Raw genomic sequence first — 14,210 nt, 5'->3', positions numbered from 1 at the left:
CAAATCCAATTAAAACGGCAGTGATCGGAAGCGAAAGTTGATGAATGCTTTTTGGCTAATCGTTGCAAGATAGCGCGCCAACAAAAACAAGCCTTCGTCGAGAGAAAGAGAGAGAGAGAGAGCCAGAGTCACACTAGCGCTTTCAATGAATAAATGGAGAGGGGGGGAGGAAAAAAAACGGGTTTTATTTCTTTGTTCTTTGGTAACATTCCACGCGTACAGTGAGTTTGGTCAAAATCACACTGCCACAATAATGAAATATTTTATAATGCTTTTAATTCAAAAGACACGGCACAGTTACACGAACAGGAACGTTGGAACGTTGGAATACTTTATTTGGATTCTGATCGTACATTCAACATCACAATTCAATAGAGGGGTGTTTTCTGGAACGAGTGACGTGACGTGTTAAGGTTGACCGGCTCTGGATCACGGGGTCTGGCGCCGCTGAAAACATTGGTCAGACGTTAGCAGGTACGCTAGTCTAGAACAGATGCATTCGCAGGGTTAAGTTCAAGTACTAATGTCATTAAACACAATTGCTCTGTTGTACGGTAGGCCTATGTAAGTATATATACCGGTATGTATATGAATTGCCTGTATTTGTTTTCTCTTGTCTCTCTGTCTAGGCCAAGTGCACGTGTAGAAAGATAGATTTAACTGATTTTTCTCACGTGTTAATAAAAAATTATAATAAAGTACCTGATTTTAAGATTCTTTGTTTTACACATATTCGTCAGATCTTCTTCCATTTCGTGGCTGCAAAAAAAAAAAAAAAAAAAAAAAACAATATTTACTGAGAAGTGTGTGTTTAAACAATACGTTGTTTAAGTGCTGCAGGTACGTCAGTGTTTTAGTTTAAACTTCAAAATTTTAATTAAAATTAGAAACGCTTTTTTTATTAATTGGTCATTGCGTAAAACTATAACCATTACCTATAAGTCACATGTAAAAAAACATAACCTACCCTATAAAGGAAATATCCTCTGCTCTGGATCCGTCCGGGCCCCTGAAGCTCATCCTGTGCACAGAACGAACCGTTATAGACGCGCTCTAAATATCACACCACACTTTCTGATGTTGCTACCAAACTTTGACTAACTCAGTCATCAGAGGTCTTCAGATGAATCAAGGCTTTGATGACGGCAGTGTCGTTAAGGGTTAATGAGCTTTATCTACCCAACAAAATCCATCAGGACCATTTCCTGTGTGAGAGTGAGGCAGTCATTTACTCTTATGCAGTTTTGTCTTTTACCCTTATAGCACAATAACACTTTTAGCGTACAATTACCTCTCAAATGGAGGGGAGCAGTTAATCTAAGGTTGAGCCATTTCACATCCTGCACATACAATTAGATGGACTCGAACTCATGCATGCACCTGTCAGCCTCGTGCAGCTATGTATGTGCACAAGCACAGCTTACATAATGTAGAATTTCATGCTTTTGAATACAACAAGAAAAACTAAACGATATATTAAAAAATATATTAAAATTAGAAATGACTGTAAATGAATACATATTACATTTAATCTAAATGTAGTACATGTATAATGTAATATATATTAAATATATTTATATATATATATATATATATATATATATATATATATATATTATATTTTTTTTTTTTTTTAAAAAATTGGGAAGTAATAAATCAATACTTTTATTTTTCATAAAAATGATCCATAATGTTATATAAAATGTTATTCTTTTGAACTTTCTGTCCATCAAAAAAAAAAAAATATATAAAATTTTCCACTAAAAAATATTAAGTGGCACAACCATTTTTAGCACTGACTCATAATAACAAAAAAATGTTTTTTGAGCAACAAATCAGAATGATTTCATGTGCCACTGAAGACAGAAGTAATATCACCTGAAAATATCACCACAGGAATAAATGACATGAATTAAAAGGCATTTAAAAATGTAATAGTAGATCACAATATTGCTGATTTTATTTATTTTTAATTTTGAAGCCTTCTTGGAAATAAGATACTTATTTTAAACACGTGCACACAAATCATATCAACCTAATTTCTAATGGTAGATTTTGTAATTAAAAAATTAATAATTAATTAGTGAAAACGACAACCTTATTTCCAGCATCAACCAGAGAAAGAGATAGGTTCTCCAGTAGTGGTGTATAAACACAGACACACGCACCGTCTGTTTTAATAATAATTAACACTTAGTACTTTAATAATTAACACTTAACACTTAATTAAATCAACAATTACTGACGGTCAGAAAAGAAGCCCTAGAGCTAAGTCATGATGAGATATTATCAAACAGCATATGGCATTTCATCAAGCAGCACAGAGGACTGAGAGGAACAGACACTTCAGTCACTTTTCATGAACATCCGTCTAAATTTAAGCTGCTTTGGTCAACTATTCATGCAATTACCATAGCAACCGTACGTACATTTTTTGACCTTTAAATGGGCTGTTCGTTTTAAAGTAATACTGGTGGTACGCTGGTTTCTAAGATGGCAAAAACCTCGTTTTTTAACACACTTCCCCCAAACACCAGTTCTGGGAGTAAAGGTCATTGCACACCGAGTTAGAAATTGTTGTTAGAAATGTTAAAAAACGAATAAGACCTCACGCTGCGTTAATCACGTTTACGCAGTGTACTTTTGTCTGTCATTTAAAATTCAGATTAGTTTCAGTGATCTGCGTATTTGCATAAATAACAAGCGTTTAGATAAAAAAAAAAAAAAATGCATAAATTTAGACTTAACGCCGAATCCCAAATTTTAGCATGTAAAATACCTCCTGTTGTGCCAATCACATTTACACACTGCCACCAAAACTGTCTGTCATGAACAGAAAAAAAAGAAATGAGATAAAGCTTTGATTTTCTGCATTCTGGCGTTCGTATTTTTATAGGAAAGGTTGACGAATACAAAAAGAAAAATGTAAATGATTGACACGACGTGAGGTCGTAATTATTTTCTAACTTATGAAAATTTCAGATGAAAATGTTGGACTCCGTGTGCAATGACCTTTAGTTTGATGAGCACGTATGAAATGCTCTGCGGAAAAAGGGGGAGACAAAAACACAAATGGCCAATGGGCTCCATTTATTTCCAAGACCATGAAAAAAACATCATGAACGTATGCGCTATTTAGTTACATAATTAGGTGGCAAAATATGAATCATTTCTTATGTTTACTACAGCTAAACGTCTTAAACCGGACGTCTGAATACCAACCCTGGGCACACAGTATTTAGTCACTTACCCAAACTAAATATTGTTTTAGCAGCTATTTAGTGGTTCTCGGGGCTAATGTAGACTGAATGCAGGTAAGCATGCAGGATACATACATTTAATTTCATTCTCCTGCTTCTTCTTCTGGCAAGCTGGGGTATGAGCTCCAGAAGAGGGTGCAACACAGTAGACTGACACATACACATATATAGAGAGATATCATGAAGACAGACATGGAGAGATATGAAAACCATGAACATCTGTCCCTGGGGGCCGGCCAGGGGTCACAGAGAGGATTCATTTAATGCACGTGTGCGTCCTCAGTGCGACTCAGTGTTCATTTTGCACACACGGTGCACTGATGTTGAGTAAAAAACACAATCACATGCAGGCCATGCCAGAGCAGATGACAACGTACTGCACGTGAGGGAGCGTTTGACAGCTGTATAGAGAAATGTGTTACAAATATGCAGTACGTTTGACTGCATATTCAAAACCGGCATAGAAATATTGTAATAATAATGTAAAATGAAGTAAGAAGAAAAGTGGTGAGCATGCAAGGAATGGGCATGTGAACGCTTCCTCTAAACCGCATCAACACGAAATGGCATGTTAATTAAAATTGGAAAAATTGGTGTTGAGATGAATTTAGGTTCTCACCTGGTTTGAGTCGCCGCCAAAAGTCTGATATTCATTACTTATTCGATTAATAATAAAAAATCTAAAAAAATTCAAGGCAATGTCTATTGTAAAAATAATAAAAAATTAGGTTATCTTTAGGGAAAAAACAAATTTATAAAAAAAAAAAAAAAAATGGAATCATTTTCTGTTTCTGTCATAAGTGTGAATGCTGCCAAAGAGGAATCATGGGATATGATTACATGCATGCAATGGGAACTAAAAAGTAGTTTTAAATACTGCAGTAGGATGATAATATGATAATTATCTGAAAAAAATCTGACTACTGCTATTTCTGCTATTAGACTTAGTGGAAGCATTAAGATAATATACAGGTAAAAGCAATATTTTATATCGACATTTGTATTATTATTATGTTTATTTTAGTTTATTTATTTTATTTTGTACTTACTTACATTATCAATTTTTTTTTTTATCAAGTATCCTGGTAATGTGGCTATATCACATTTAGATTTTCCATTTCTTTGGCCCAAAAGGGAAATATGCAGTACTTGAGCTTTAATTAATGAGTATTATATCTCTAATCACATTATGCAGCCGGGTGCGTTATTGAAGACAGTGCAGCGTAGCAACAGTGGCTGAGTGTTAAAAGCAACAGACACTAAACAACCCGTGAGGAAACCTACCGTCCCATCTGACAATCCTGCACCATTCGGTTTAGTGTAATGAAATAAAAACTACACATACATTTATAGACACACAAATACAAAACCCAAACACAGAAGTTACGCAAACACCAAAAACCAATACAGACAAAAAACATAAAAACCGTCACAGAATGAAAAAGGACACCATAATCCATAAAAAAAAGACATTGTCCGTGTAAAAATACAAGTACAATCAAACATACATGAATAGACAAAGATAAAAGGACGCTGATGTTATGGTGTCATTGAATTGTCATTGCACTGAATGTGTCTGAAGAGACAACCTTAAGTTAAGACTGCAAATGTCACACACTCACCCTTTTGCTGGTCTCTCGAGCTGTGATCTCCTGCGTGCACAAAAAAACAAAAATAGTTGCTTTTTCATTCATCTATGCCTACTGATAACCAATATGCGTGACTATTTAGTAAACAAATACACAAAGGTTGGTGACGACGTGTAGAATATTTGTCAAATCTTTTGCATGTGCTGGCTGCATGTAAATGATATTCACCTCCGATTTTTGCAGCGATCCCAGCATTAGGAAACACAGGTCCTCCAGGACATCAGATGTCTGGCAAAGTTTAAAAGAAAACGTAAATGGCCAGTTTGAGGCAAACTTCCCGGTCAAAAACGATCAGCATTTTTTTAATGCTTGTATACTATTGTGAAATTCTGGAGTCAAACTTGCGTTCTTTCAATTAGCACAGGTTTTGTGTATCTTTTTGGAGCTGATTGGTTGAAGGCCCCATTGATCTGAACACGTGTACCTCAGGTTTTGAGGGAAAAAATAATTCGGCGTCAGCTCTCTGTAGAGCTGCTTTATACAGTGGCTTCAGATTAGTTTATTGATGAGCTGAGTTATTGAACTGAAATGAATCAACATGGAATTGAATAACAACACTACCGTCTTCATTTGACCTGCTTATTGCTGAATTGAACCTTTTTTTAATTATTGCCCTTTAACAGATCTTCCCGAACTGAATCAATAAATGAACTGACTGGAACTGAATAATGTCAATATCCCTTTCTACAGCTGCTTTACAATAAATTCTTAATTAGCTGCTTATTAATAGTGCGGTAGTTGTTAAGTTTAGGTATTGGGCAGAATTTGGGATGTAGAATAAGGTCATGTAGAACAGGGCATTAATATGTGCTTCATATTCTAGTAATATGCATGCTAATAAGCAACTGATAGGTGGTCACTTAAAAACTCTGTGGCCTATATACCTCTATATAAATCTAATCAAAAGAAAACAAGCTGACAAAAAAGTTTAAATCAACCAACATTAGTGAATCAAATAAGTCTGCCTTGTACTGAAATTCTTTTAAATGAACTCTAATAGGACAATTCACTTGGTTCACTAGGTTTCACAAAACAATCAGTTTAACCTTGTCTCCTTAAAATGTGTGTCAGTAGTATGCAGAAAAATCATAATAATATAGCATAATAATAATATATAATATATGCAAAACTTTTTCTTGCATATACGAGACACATGTGTTTGGAGCGTATACAATATGAAGTGATACGAATATGATACGAAATTTGCCAGCGTGCACATGATACATGATATATGATATGAAGTTTTTGCATACATACACTACGCATCTACCCCATTCTTACCCACTGAGTAGCATATACACTCCAAAGTCTATTTTTGCAAGTATATACCGCTATTTTTCATTTTTATTTGCCGCACTATTGACATGTAGATTCATGAGATCGTGTAGATCTGTTGGCACAAAGCGCAGATATTTCTATTCTATTCTATTCTATTTACACCACGATCCACTCTCAGTTTGGTTTCTCCCATTCTGCAAATGGCAACAATTCAGTGTTACTCACTCTAAAGGATGGGTCTGCAGAGAGGTAGAACGAGCACAGATCAGTTATCTGCAACCAAAGAGAAATGCAGTGTTCATTTTTTTGTAGACTCAGACAACACATACGAAGAGCACACTCAATATGAATTCAGCCAATGGCCATAAACACGCATTAAACTATGCTTTCGTATCCCAGCTTCTAGACCCCCGGGTCTGCCCATATCATTTCTCACACGCTGCACACGCAGCTAGCACATGTAAACAAAGCACAGATGTAATCATCACCTCAGAGGGTAAGGTTAACAGGTATTAAAACTGAACAAACATGGGATTTGTTTGTGTTCAACCGAAGGCGGTGTGAGTGATTTATTGGGAGAGTTCATCTACGGTAAAAAATGAAAGAACTCGTAAGCACCTCTATTGACAGAAAATCATACACACCTGGGTTAGTAACTGCTCGTGCTCTATTGAAGATGGATTCAAGAGCACTGGAACACCTGCAATCCATGCGGAAATCATTATTACATACATCACAATAATAATAAGGTGAAACTAATAACATGAAAGATTCGTATGAACACTGCATAGGGAAAAATGTTATCGACGCATTAAATTGCGCACGACATAATGTTGATTTGTCCACTTTACAAAGTCTCTATTGGCCATCATTATTTATTAACTGTGACATCTACGTCACGATTCTGAGCCTATCTTCAGTGTCATGAGGTTTTCTGCAATTGCATCACAGCTTTGCCGGTGAAATGAGTCTGGAAGCCTTGACAGCTGTAATCCTTGTGAGGTTTAGTTATACAGATCTGAAATTAATTACTGCTGCTTATTGATTTTCTTGTTTTGGGTGATTTTGACCGCCTCCCTCAGTGGAATAAGCTCTAATTTAACTGAGTTTCTTTTATTGATCTGGTATACCAATCAGGCTTTCCTTTTTGACCATTATTGTTAAAAGATGTTTTCTGTGAATGATTTATGGGACCTGTTTAAGACCTGGAAAAAGTGAGATCATTTGGCAGTAACTAGTCAAAAACAAGCAGAATATGATAGTAAAGACACTACCCACCCAAAAGAGGAAAAAGCCTCATCTAATGTCATAACCTTGAGTCTTCATGACCTTCTTTCTGGGTCTCTTATGATGGAAAAACTTTATCTGCGTATTAATAAATGAGTCTACTAATCTGTCAACAACCTCCTGGCATTATTATTATATTATTAAAATTCTGTCTCCACTGTACAATAAAATCTAATTTGATGATATTGCTCTTGGTGTATAGAGCAAATTCTTAATTCTTATACTGCAGAGGATCAAGCAGATGATCATTTTAAACCTTGTGGTGTAATGATTATTCACAAAATGATTCATTCGTGTAATACTGTTTTACTCATTTTGAAGGTTTATTGGGAAACATCCAGCATTTTATGTTGTGCTACTTAGTCTCAACCTAACAAGGCACTTTAACAGAATTCACTGACCTATGTTTATGCAGTAAGCTCTTAGTTAATGCATTACAGTGACACATTCCTGCTTATTATTAGCCGGCACACAAACGCAGCACATTTTAAAGAGATCCTAGCTTTCAGTAAAGATTATTTTTAAACACGAAATCGGTAAAAAGTCCATTTAAAGACAAGATAAAGACAGAAGATCATCCAGTGGCGGACAGCAACATTTGCTTTTTAACACCGGTTGCAATATTTATGTGCTCCATCTATTTAATTTGTCACAATAAATGCAATATTTGCTTGATCTTTTGACTTTTGAAGTTTGATTTTACATATAATTACCCTAGTAAATTTATTTCATGCAAGTGTAATTCAATTTTATTACTGACGTATTGCTTGAGGCTGATTAAACTTGATTAAGGAGCAGTGCACAATGCAAGAAACCTAAAATATCACTATCGATGAGGACTGAATATTATCGTCTTGAACATATTTAAAGTGTATAGAAGTATACTTGCAGTAGTTCCACTTTAGCACAACCAAATGTACTTCTGTATATCTTTAGCTGTACTTTAGTACTACTACTGCCACACAGTGTATTAAGTACAAAATTAATTATTTCAGTTTAGGACTTTAAAGGAATAGTTTACCCAAAAATCTGTCATCAATTACTCACTCTCGAGTAGTTCCAAATCTCTATTAATGTCTTTGCTCTGCTAAACACAAAAAGATATTTTGAAAAAAAAAAAGGGCTGTAACCAGGCAGTTTTGGGTCACCATTGTCTTCCTTAGTATTTTCCCTACTATAGAATTCAATGGTGACCCAAAACAGCCTAAATACAAACTTTTCTTCAAAATATCTTCTTTTGTGTTTGGCAGAGCAAAGTAATGTTAGTTTTTGAGTGAACTAGCCTATTCCTTTAAGCACACCAGTTTAACATCACGAAACATCATTTTATAAGATAAATTTACCGTCTAAAGTTCAAATAAACGTAATTTAAAAATGCAAGTAATGAACAGCTTTATATAGAGAGAATGTATATAGCCCACTAAACTTCAGCTAAGTCGTTCTAATATCAGTCGAGTGACAGGAGAGTCTTACCTGTGGTGATGGGTATGAAGGAGATGAAGAGGACAGCGAGCATCAGGGCTGAGTTGTGTGCTGGGCTCATGGCGCTCTGACTCTGAGCTGCTCCGTGTTCACACTGACTGCTGCTCCTCATACTCTCGTGCGTCTGCCGCTCTGCTTTCTCACTCTGACTTACAGCACAGCATTATGAACTCTCAGAGTCACACACCCTCTTCGTAAATCGACCTGCAAAGTACGTCACGATGTATTAGCCCCGGCACGTGATTCATTTGCACAAATGACAAGTGGACAACTTCCACATACGGTCGCAGGCAAAGAGTAGCCTAATGCATTTTTTAACAGGGAATTTTATTTACATATCGCTTGTTGTATGACAAAATATTTGCTGAGATGAGATATGAATATTTTAAACTTCCCGGTTTAAATGTTTCATTTTGTTTGACGCCAGCTTTATCATTTGGACCACACGGCAGAGAAAAACGTTGAATAAAATATTGTTCTGCACATTATTAAAGATTCATTAAATATGCATGTGGTAATTCCTCTGGTTTACAACCGTCATTAAATACTAGACAAACACGTTATATCGAAGCGGAGGACGATTTTTCGGGCTTCTTGTGTTTATGGGCAAAACAAAGGGGGAAATAATGTAAACGCTGAAAATGTAACACTGTAAAATAACATTGAATGTGTTCGAAGCTATCCATCGGTTTTCTCCACACCGTAAGAATCTACCCAATCTCAAAAATGGTCTTTGGCGTGTACGAGGTCTTACTAGGTATACTTGAAACCTCCAGGCAGGTGTGTTGAGGCAAGTTGGAGCTAAACTCCGCAGGGCACCGGCCCTCCAGGATCAAGTGTGATGACCCCTGGTTTAACCCCTTAGCATTACAATGCCCCTCCTGAGATACAAAGCCCGTTCAAAAACAGACCACAGGATTGCCTAAAGGCCTAATTAAGATTGAGATCCAGAGTCCAATAACCAAAATCTTGAAGATTCTGTAAATGTGGAAATGTCAACGTGACTGATGTTATGCTAAGATTTAAACAGAAGGCCTAATTTCTAGACATGAAAAAAAAAAAATTCTGTGTAAATCCTGGAAGTAATGTTCATTTACACATTATCTACAAACTAATAAAACTCATTTATCATTTCTGGAAAGATCTTGACATGTCAGTGATTGCACTTTGAATCCTTTTTGCTCTGGATTTTAGGCATATCTAATGATCACTAAACCTAAAGGGCTATAAATAAGGTTTAGAGTAAATTATTCCGCACAGAAAATTAAATTTCTTATATTTCTTTCAAATGTATTTCCCTTATGAATCCATGATTACTAACTCCTGGTGCTCAAAGTGGGAATCTGATGCACCAGCGTAGTTTGTACATGACCTGAGAGAGAGCAAAACATTATAAGACAAACATACAAATCATTTCATGTTGCCTGCGAGGTCTAGGGAGCCACACAATCACTGTGCATCTGACATAACACCAGGAAATAACAATTTGCCTAATTTTAAAAATAAATGAAGATTATTCATACATTTTTAAATCTATTCATAAAACACATGATTGCAGTTTAGCAGCGTCCTTGCTTTAGCAAACTGCAGTCTACCTCGGGATACTTTTATTACCATCAGCTGACGCGTGGTTAGGCAAAAGCAACGTAACAGCACAAGCACCACCAGAACTAGCTTTACGAGTCGTCAAACTGGCTTGAAACCGTGAGATTTGGTCTAAAGTGCCAGTACACATTCAAACGCTGGAAATAATTGAATTATTCATTGGGGCATGGCCTTATATGCAAATATTATATGGCCTCTGGTGTAAACAGAAACACTAAAAGCACTACCACTGAGGACGATTTGGCTAAATTAAAAAAATGTATAATTTGCGGTAGTCTGATAAATCTGATAAATATACAGCTGCACAGATGCCACCTAGGACTTCATCAAGAAAAGTATCACTGTATGAATCCGACGGATATGAGCTATACAAGAATTTACATCCCATATTAATGCTGTTTGTGAAAAGAAAAAACTAGGTTTAGTCAACAGGCCTCGATGTACTTTTTGTAATTTTACAAAAAAGAAATTGTGTGATCACGTGATCTTGATGTCAACTCGAGAGTGCTTATATTACATTATCGAAATAAATAGTAGATATTTTTTGTAACTTTTATTGGATTTCCAATTAAGTGGGAAGAGGAAGGATGTGTCACGGAAGAATAAAAAGCCTAAATTCAACCTTTTGTAATCAGCTTTTTCCTATTTTGGAGGGTGGGGAGGGGGTGGCAGGAACTCCCTTGAGTTGGATGAAGATACAGATAATACGATTGCACCAGTGTCTATTTAATATCTCCTCGTTATGATAATGTCAAGCATCTTGGTGTCAAGAGCTCTAAAGTATGATTCTCAAAATAAGGATATGGCCTCACATGTCGGGGCTTACGTGTGTATGCGTGTATTTGATCAACGGGATCGTTAATATTTCTATGTTTGAGTCATGCGAAGATGCAAAGACACATGTATCTCAATGTGTACACCTAGGGAAGGTGTGCTGAGTTCGTGTGTCTGTCGCCGCTCGTCATGACGCACGCGGGAGAGCGCGGTTTGATACACAGTTAGGCATAGCGCCACTGGGAAATATCGGCTAAATATCAAAGTGAATAAATAATCAGCGAATATCCTTTACAAGAGGGTTATTGCCGGAGTTTTGGGGGATTGGGACTGGCTGACTTAGTGGCTTCGGGAGGCCTGAAATAAATACAACGAGAGCTTTCGCACAGGTTAAAGAGATAATTTATTTGGCAAGAGGGGCAGGAGATGAATGAGGTAGGAATTAAATTAAGAGGATTAATCAAAGAAGAACATCTTGAAAACCACGCTGCAGTCAAAACAGACAGGTGAGATGGAAACACATATAATGCGCATTAACAAAATGAATGTGTGATTCAGTTACATTAGCATGAGCAATTGTTAATCACCAAAGTCAGAAGTGAGTCACACGCATGCAGGGTTTCCATGTAGTTTTCCATCTACGCTTGAAAGGAAATTGCATATATTTCTTTACACTAATGTGTCGCATATTTTATATATATGTGTGTTTTTTTATACGTATGTATTCATTGCAAAAATGCTTTTCTCCAAAGCCTAGCTCTTACAAATTTAAAAAGCAACTGAACAGTTTTTTAATCAAAAACTCAATTTAACTCAAAACTAATGAATAACAGTATTATTAAATAACTGTTCTGTTGGACCCTATCACTTTTTTGTAATAAATTATTGAAGGATAAAAATTCCCCTTGCGCATGGATTCTAATATGAATCCACCAGCGAAACATAAATGAAAACCTATTTGCAAGTGCATTTTTAAAATTGTAGTTAACCAAAAATTAAAAAAAACTTAATTCAGTCTTGTTTCAGTCTTTTATTATAGGACCGTAAAAAAGATAAGAGGATGGTGATTGTACTGTAACTGTTAAACCCTAAAAACATTAGGGGACCACATGTCTGTAATTCTTTTTATTTACACTACAGTAGCAGTGCAGTAGCTTCAGGTTAGTGGATGGCTTACACAGTCTACCGTCTCACTTACTGGCCAACTTGGTGTCTCTGTGACCCAGGAGCACCATGGGAAAAATGTGACTCAGCTTCAAGCTAAGTGATTAAAGTATGACTCACACAGCAAGTTTATCAGCGTTAATCTCTCCTGTCATACGTCCACCCCCCATTCCTACAACACCACCTACACGCTCCCAAACATGTTTCCCCAACAGTGTTTCATTCGCCCAGCAGTTTTAACCCACAAAGTTACGTCTGTTGGATCAATATGATGTCAGACATAGGGTAATTTGCCATTTAGAGTACAAGTTGTGCCTGACTCTTAACATACAGCACGTAAAGAGCTCTTATGTGCGATGATTATCAAAACACATGTCGAATTTTCAGTTAGCATTATGAAATAAAACAGCCCTTGATGTTATTTCTGTACAGCTGAAATGTTTTTAAAACGTTGTGCTTTTATATTGAAAAATACATCCAAGGCCTTTCAGACAAAAACATCGCCATCTTTTATAACATGAATTTTTACTCGTGCCCATTTATAAAAGTCAACAGTCATTTATTTTAATGTGAAAATGGTAGTATCTTTTACACTCCTCTGTCGTTGTTTACAGTGAAAAGAGACCGAGTAATTAACCTTATCAATATGGCAAGATACTGACTTTATGTCATTGCCACTTCACCGCAATCTTGGAAAATCAATGGGTCGAGAGCAGCTGCACACAATGTAGCCGCATCTGATAAGCTGCTAATTTATGCTTCCGCTGAGCACGGCTGCAGCATTAGAGAGGGAACTCCGGGCTGAGGGAATAAACACTGATGTTTCAAAGTACTAATTAGAGGCTGTGTTGTTTTTTTTTAGACGGACAACGAGTTTAGGCAGTGTGCTCTGCAGAAAAGAAACGCTTTAGTCCGGTCCTGGAGGACCGGTGTCCCTGCAGAGTTTCCCTGCGTTCCATTCAGAAGGGTTTACCCACCGGGGTGAGAGCTTTGAAAGGGAGCTGGAGTTACTTGAAGTGCCTTACTGAAGCATCACCCCGTGTCCGTATGGAGGCCCCGTCATCATGCATCTGGGGGGCCAAAGCGCCCAGGAGCCGTTCCCTGCGAAATCCTTCATTCCGTAGGGCCTTTGAATATGAAGAAAACACTAGCATTAATTCTGATCATGTCTTGAAAAACAGTTTGATGTTCGTCGCAGGAGAAGTCTCACTGCCAAATCTTGATTATAGGAATATTTTAGGATTTTCCAAATGTGTCTCAGAAGACGAAATCTTGGCCAAAATCGCACAGTGCGAGCTGGGATTTACTTTTACTGATTTGACTGAAGTCCCCCTATTATGGATTTTGAAAATGACCTTTCATGCAGTGTGTATCACGGATCTAAGTGAACGAAAACATCCTGCAAAGTTTAAATTTGAAAGTGCACCGTGTTTAAAGTTATTGTCTCGCAAAGAAAGAGTCGACTCTGAATCACTGAAACGAGTCCCAAGTCTTCGTTGCACGCGGAGACCTGGGAAAACTTGATTTTCGTGTTGGTCTGAATGTAAATGCAAATCTATTCTTTGCCACTACGTGTCGCTTTTGGGTCGATAAACAGCTGGAAACCGCTGTTTTAAATGAAATCGACCAGTCACCGGAGGGGTTTAAATAAGGTCAGAATGAATGCACATTAGGCGTATAAGAAAATGAAAGTGATTTTTGACTTTTATTG

The 14,210-nt window shown here is 36.7% G+C and overlaps 1 protein-coding gene across 4 annotated transcripts; it reads right to left on the bottom strand.

Moving 5' to 3' along the window:
• Window positions 1–259: 259 nt before the first annotated feature.
• Window positions 260–13,611, bottom strand: nmu (neuromedin U). 4 transcript variants are annotated; one of them, XM_043237592.1, is made up of 11 exons: window positions 13,477–13,611; window positions 8,948–9,160; window positions 6,832–6,887; window positions 6,413–6,460; window positions 5,078–5,137; window positions 4,883–4,912; window positions 4,545–4,595; window positions 3,336–3,410; window positions 968–1,021; window positions 703–759; window positions 260–484 (listed from the first exon to the last, which is right to left on the bottom strand). In XM_043237592.1, exons 2-10 carry the CDS (start codon window positions 9,066–9,068, stop codon window positions 724–726), a joined length of 531 nt encoding a protein of 176 aa, XP_043093527.1. In that variant the 5' UTR covers window positions 9,069–9,160; window positions 13,477–13,611; the 3' UTR covers window positions 260–484; window positions 703–723. The 4 variants fall into 4 exon arrangements, with proteins under 4 accessions (XP_043093527.1, XP_043093526.1, XP_043093525.1 ...); XM_043237591.1 differs by having other exon boundaries at window positions 260–447; XM_043237590.1 differs by lacking the exons at window positions 3,336–3,410; window positions 4,545–4,595.
• Window positions 13,612–14,210: the final 599 nt, after the last annotated feature.

Source organism: Puntigrus tetrazona, chromosome 4, assembly GCF_018831695.1.
Source record: "Puntigrus tetrazona isolate hp1 chromosome 4, ASM1883169v1, whole genome shotgun sequence".
NCBI classification, from domain to species: domain Eukaryota; kingdom Metazoa; phylum Chordata; class Actinopteri; order Cypriniformes; family Cyprinidae; genus Puntigrus; species Puntigrus tetrazona.
Note: the sequence above shows the minus strand (reverse complement) of the source record. Positions and strands in the feature narration are given on the sequence as shown.

What these genes read in the sequence shown, in the direction of transcription:
- nmu (XM_043237592.1), bottom strand. Translation starts at nt 9,068, where the DNA reads ATGAGGAGCAGCAGTCAGTGTGAACACGGAGCAGCTCAGAGTCAGAGC. An exon ending in CTTCATACCCATCACCACAG is followed by an intron (nt 6,888 to 8,947) that starts GTAAGACTCTCC and finishes CATGGATTGCAG; the next exon opens with GTGTTCCAGTGCTCTTGAAT. An exon ending in GATCGCTGCAAAAATCGGAG is followed by an intron (nt 4,913 to 5,077) that starts GTGAATATCATT and finishes TTGTGCACGCAG; the next exon opens with GAGATCACAGCTCGAGAGAC.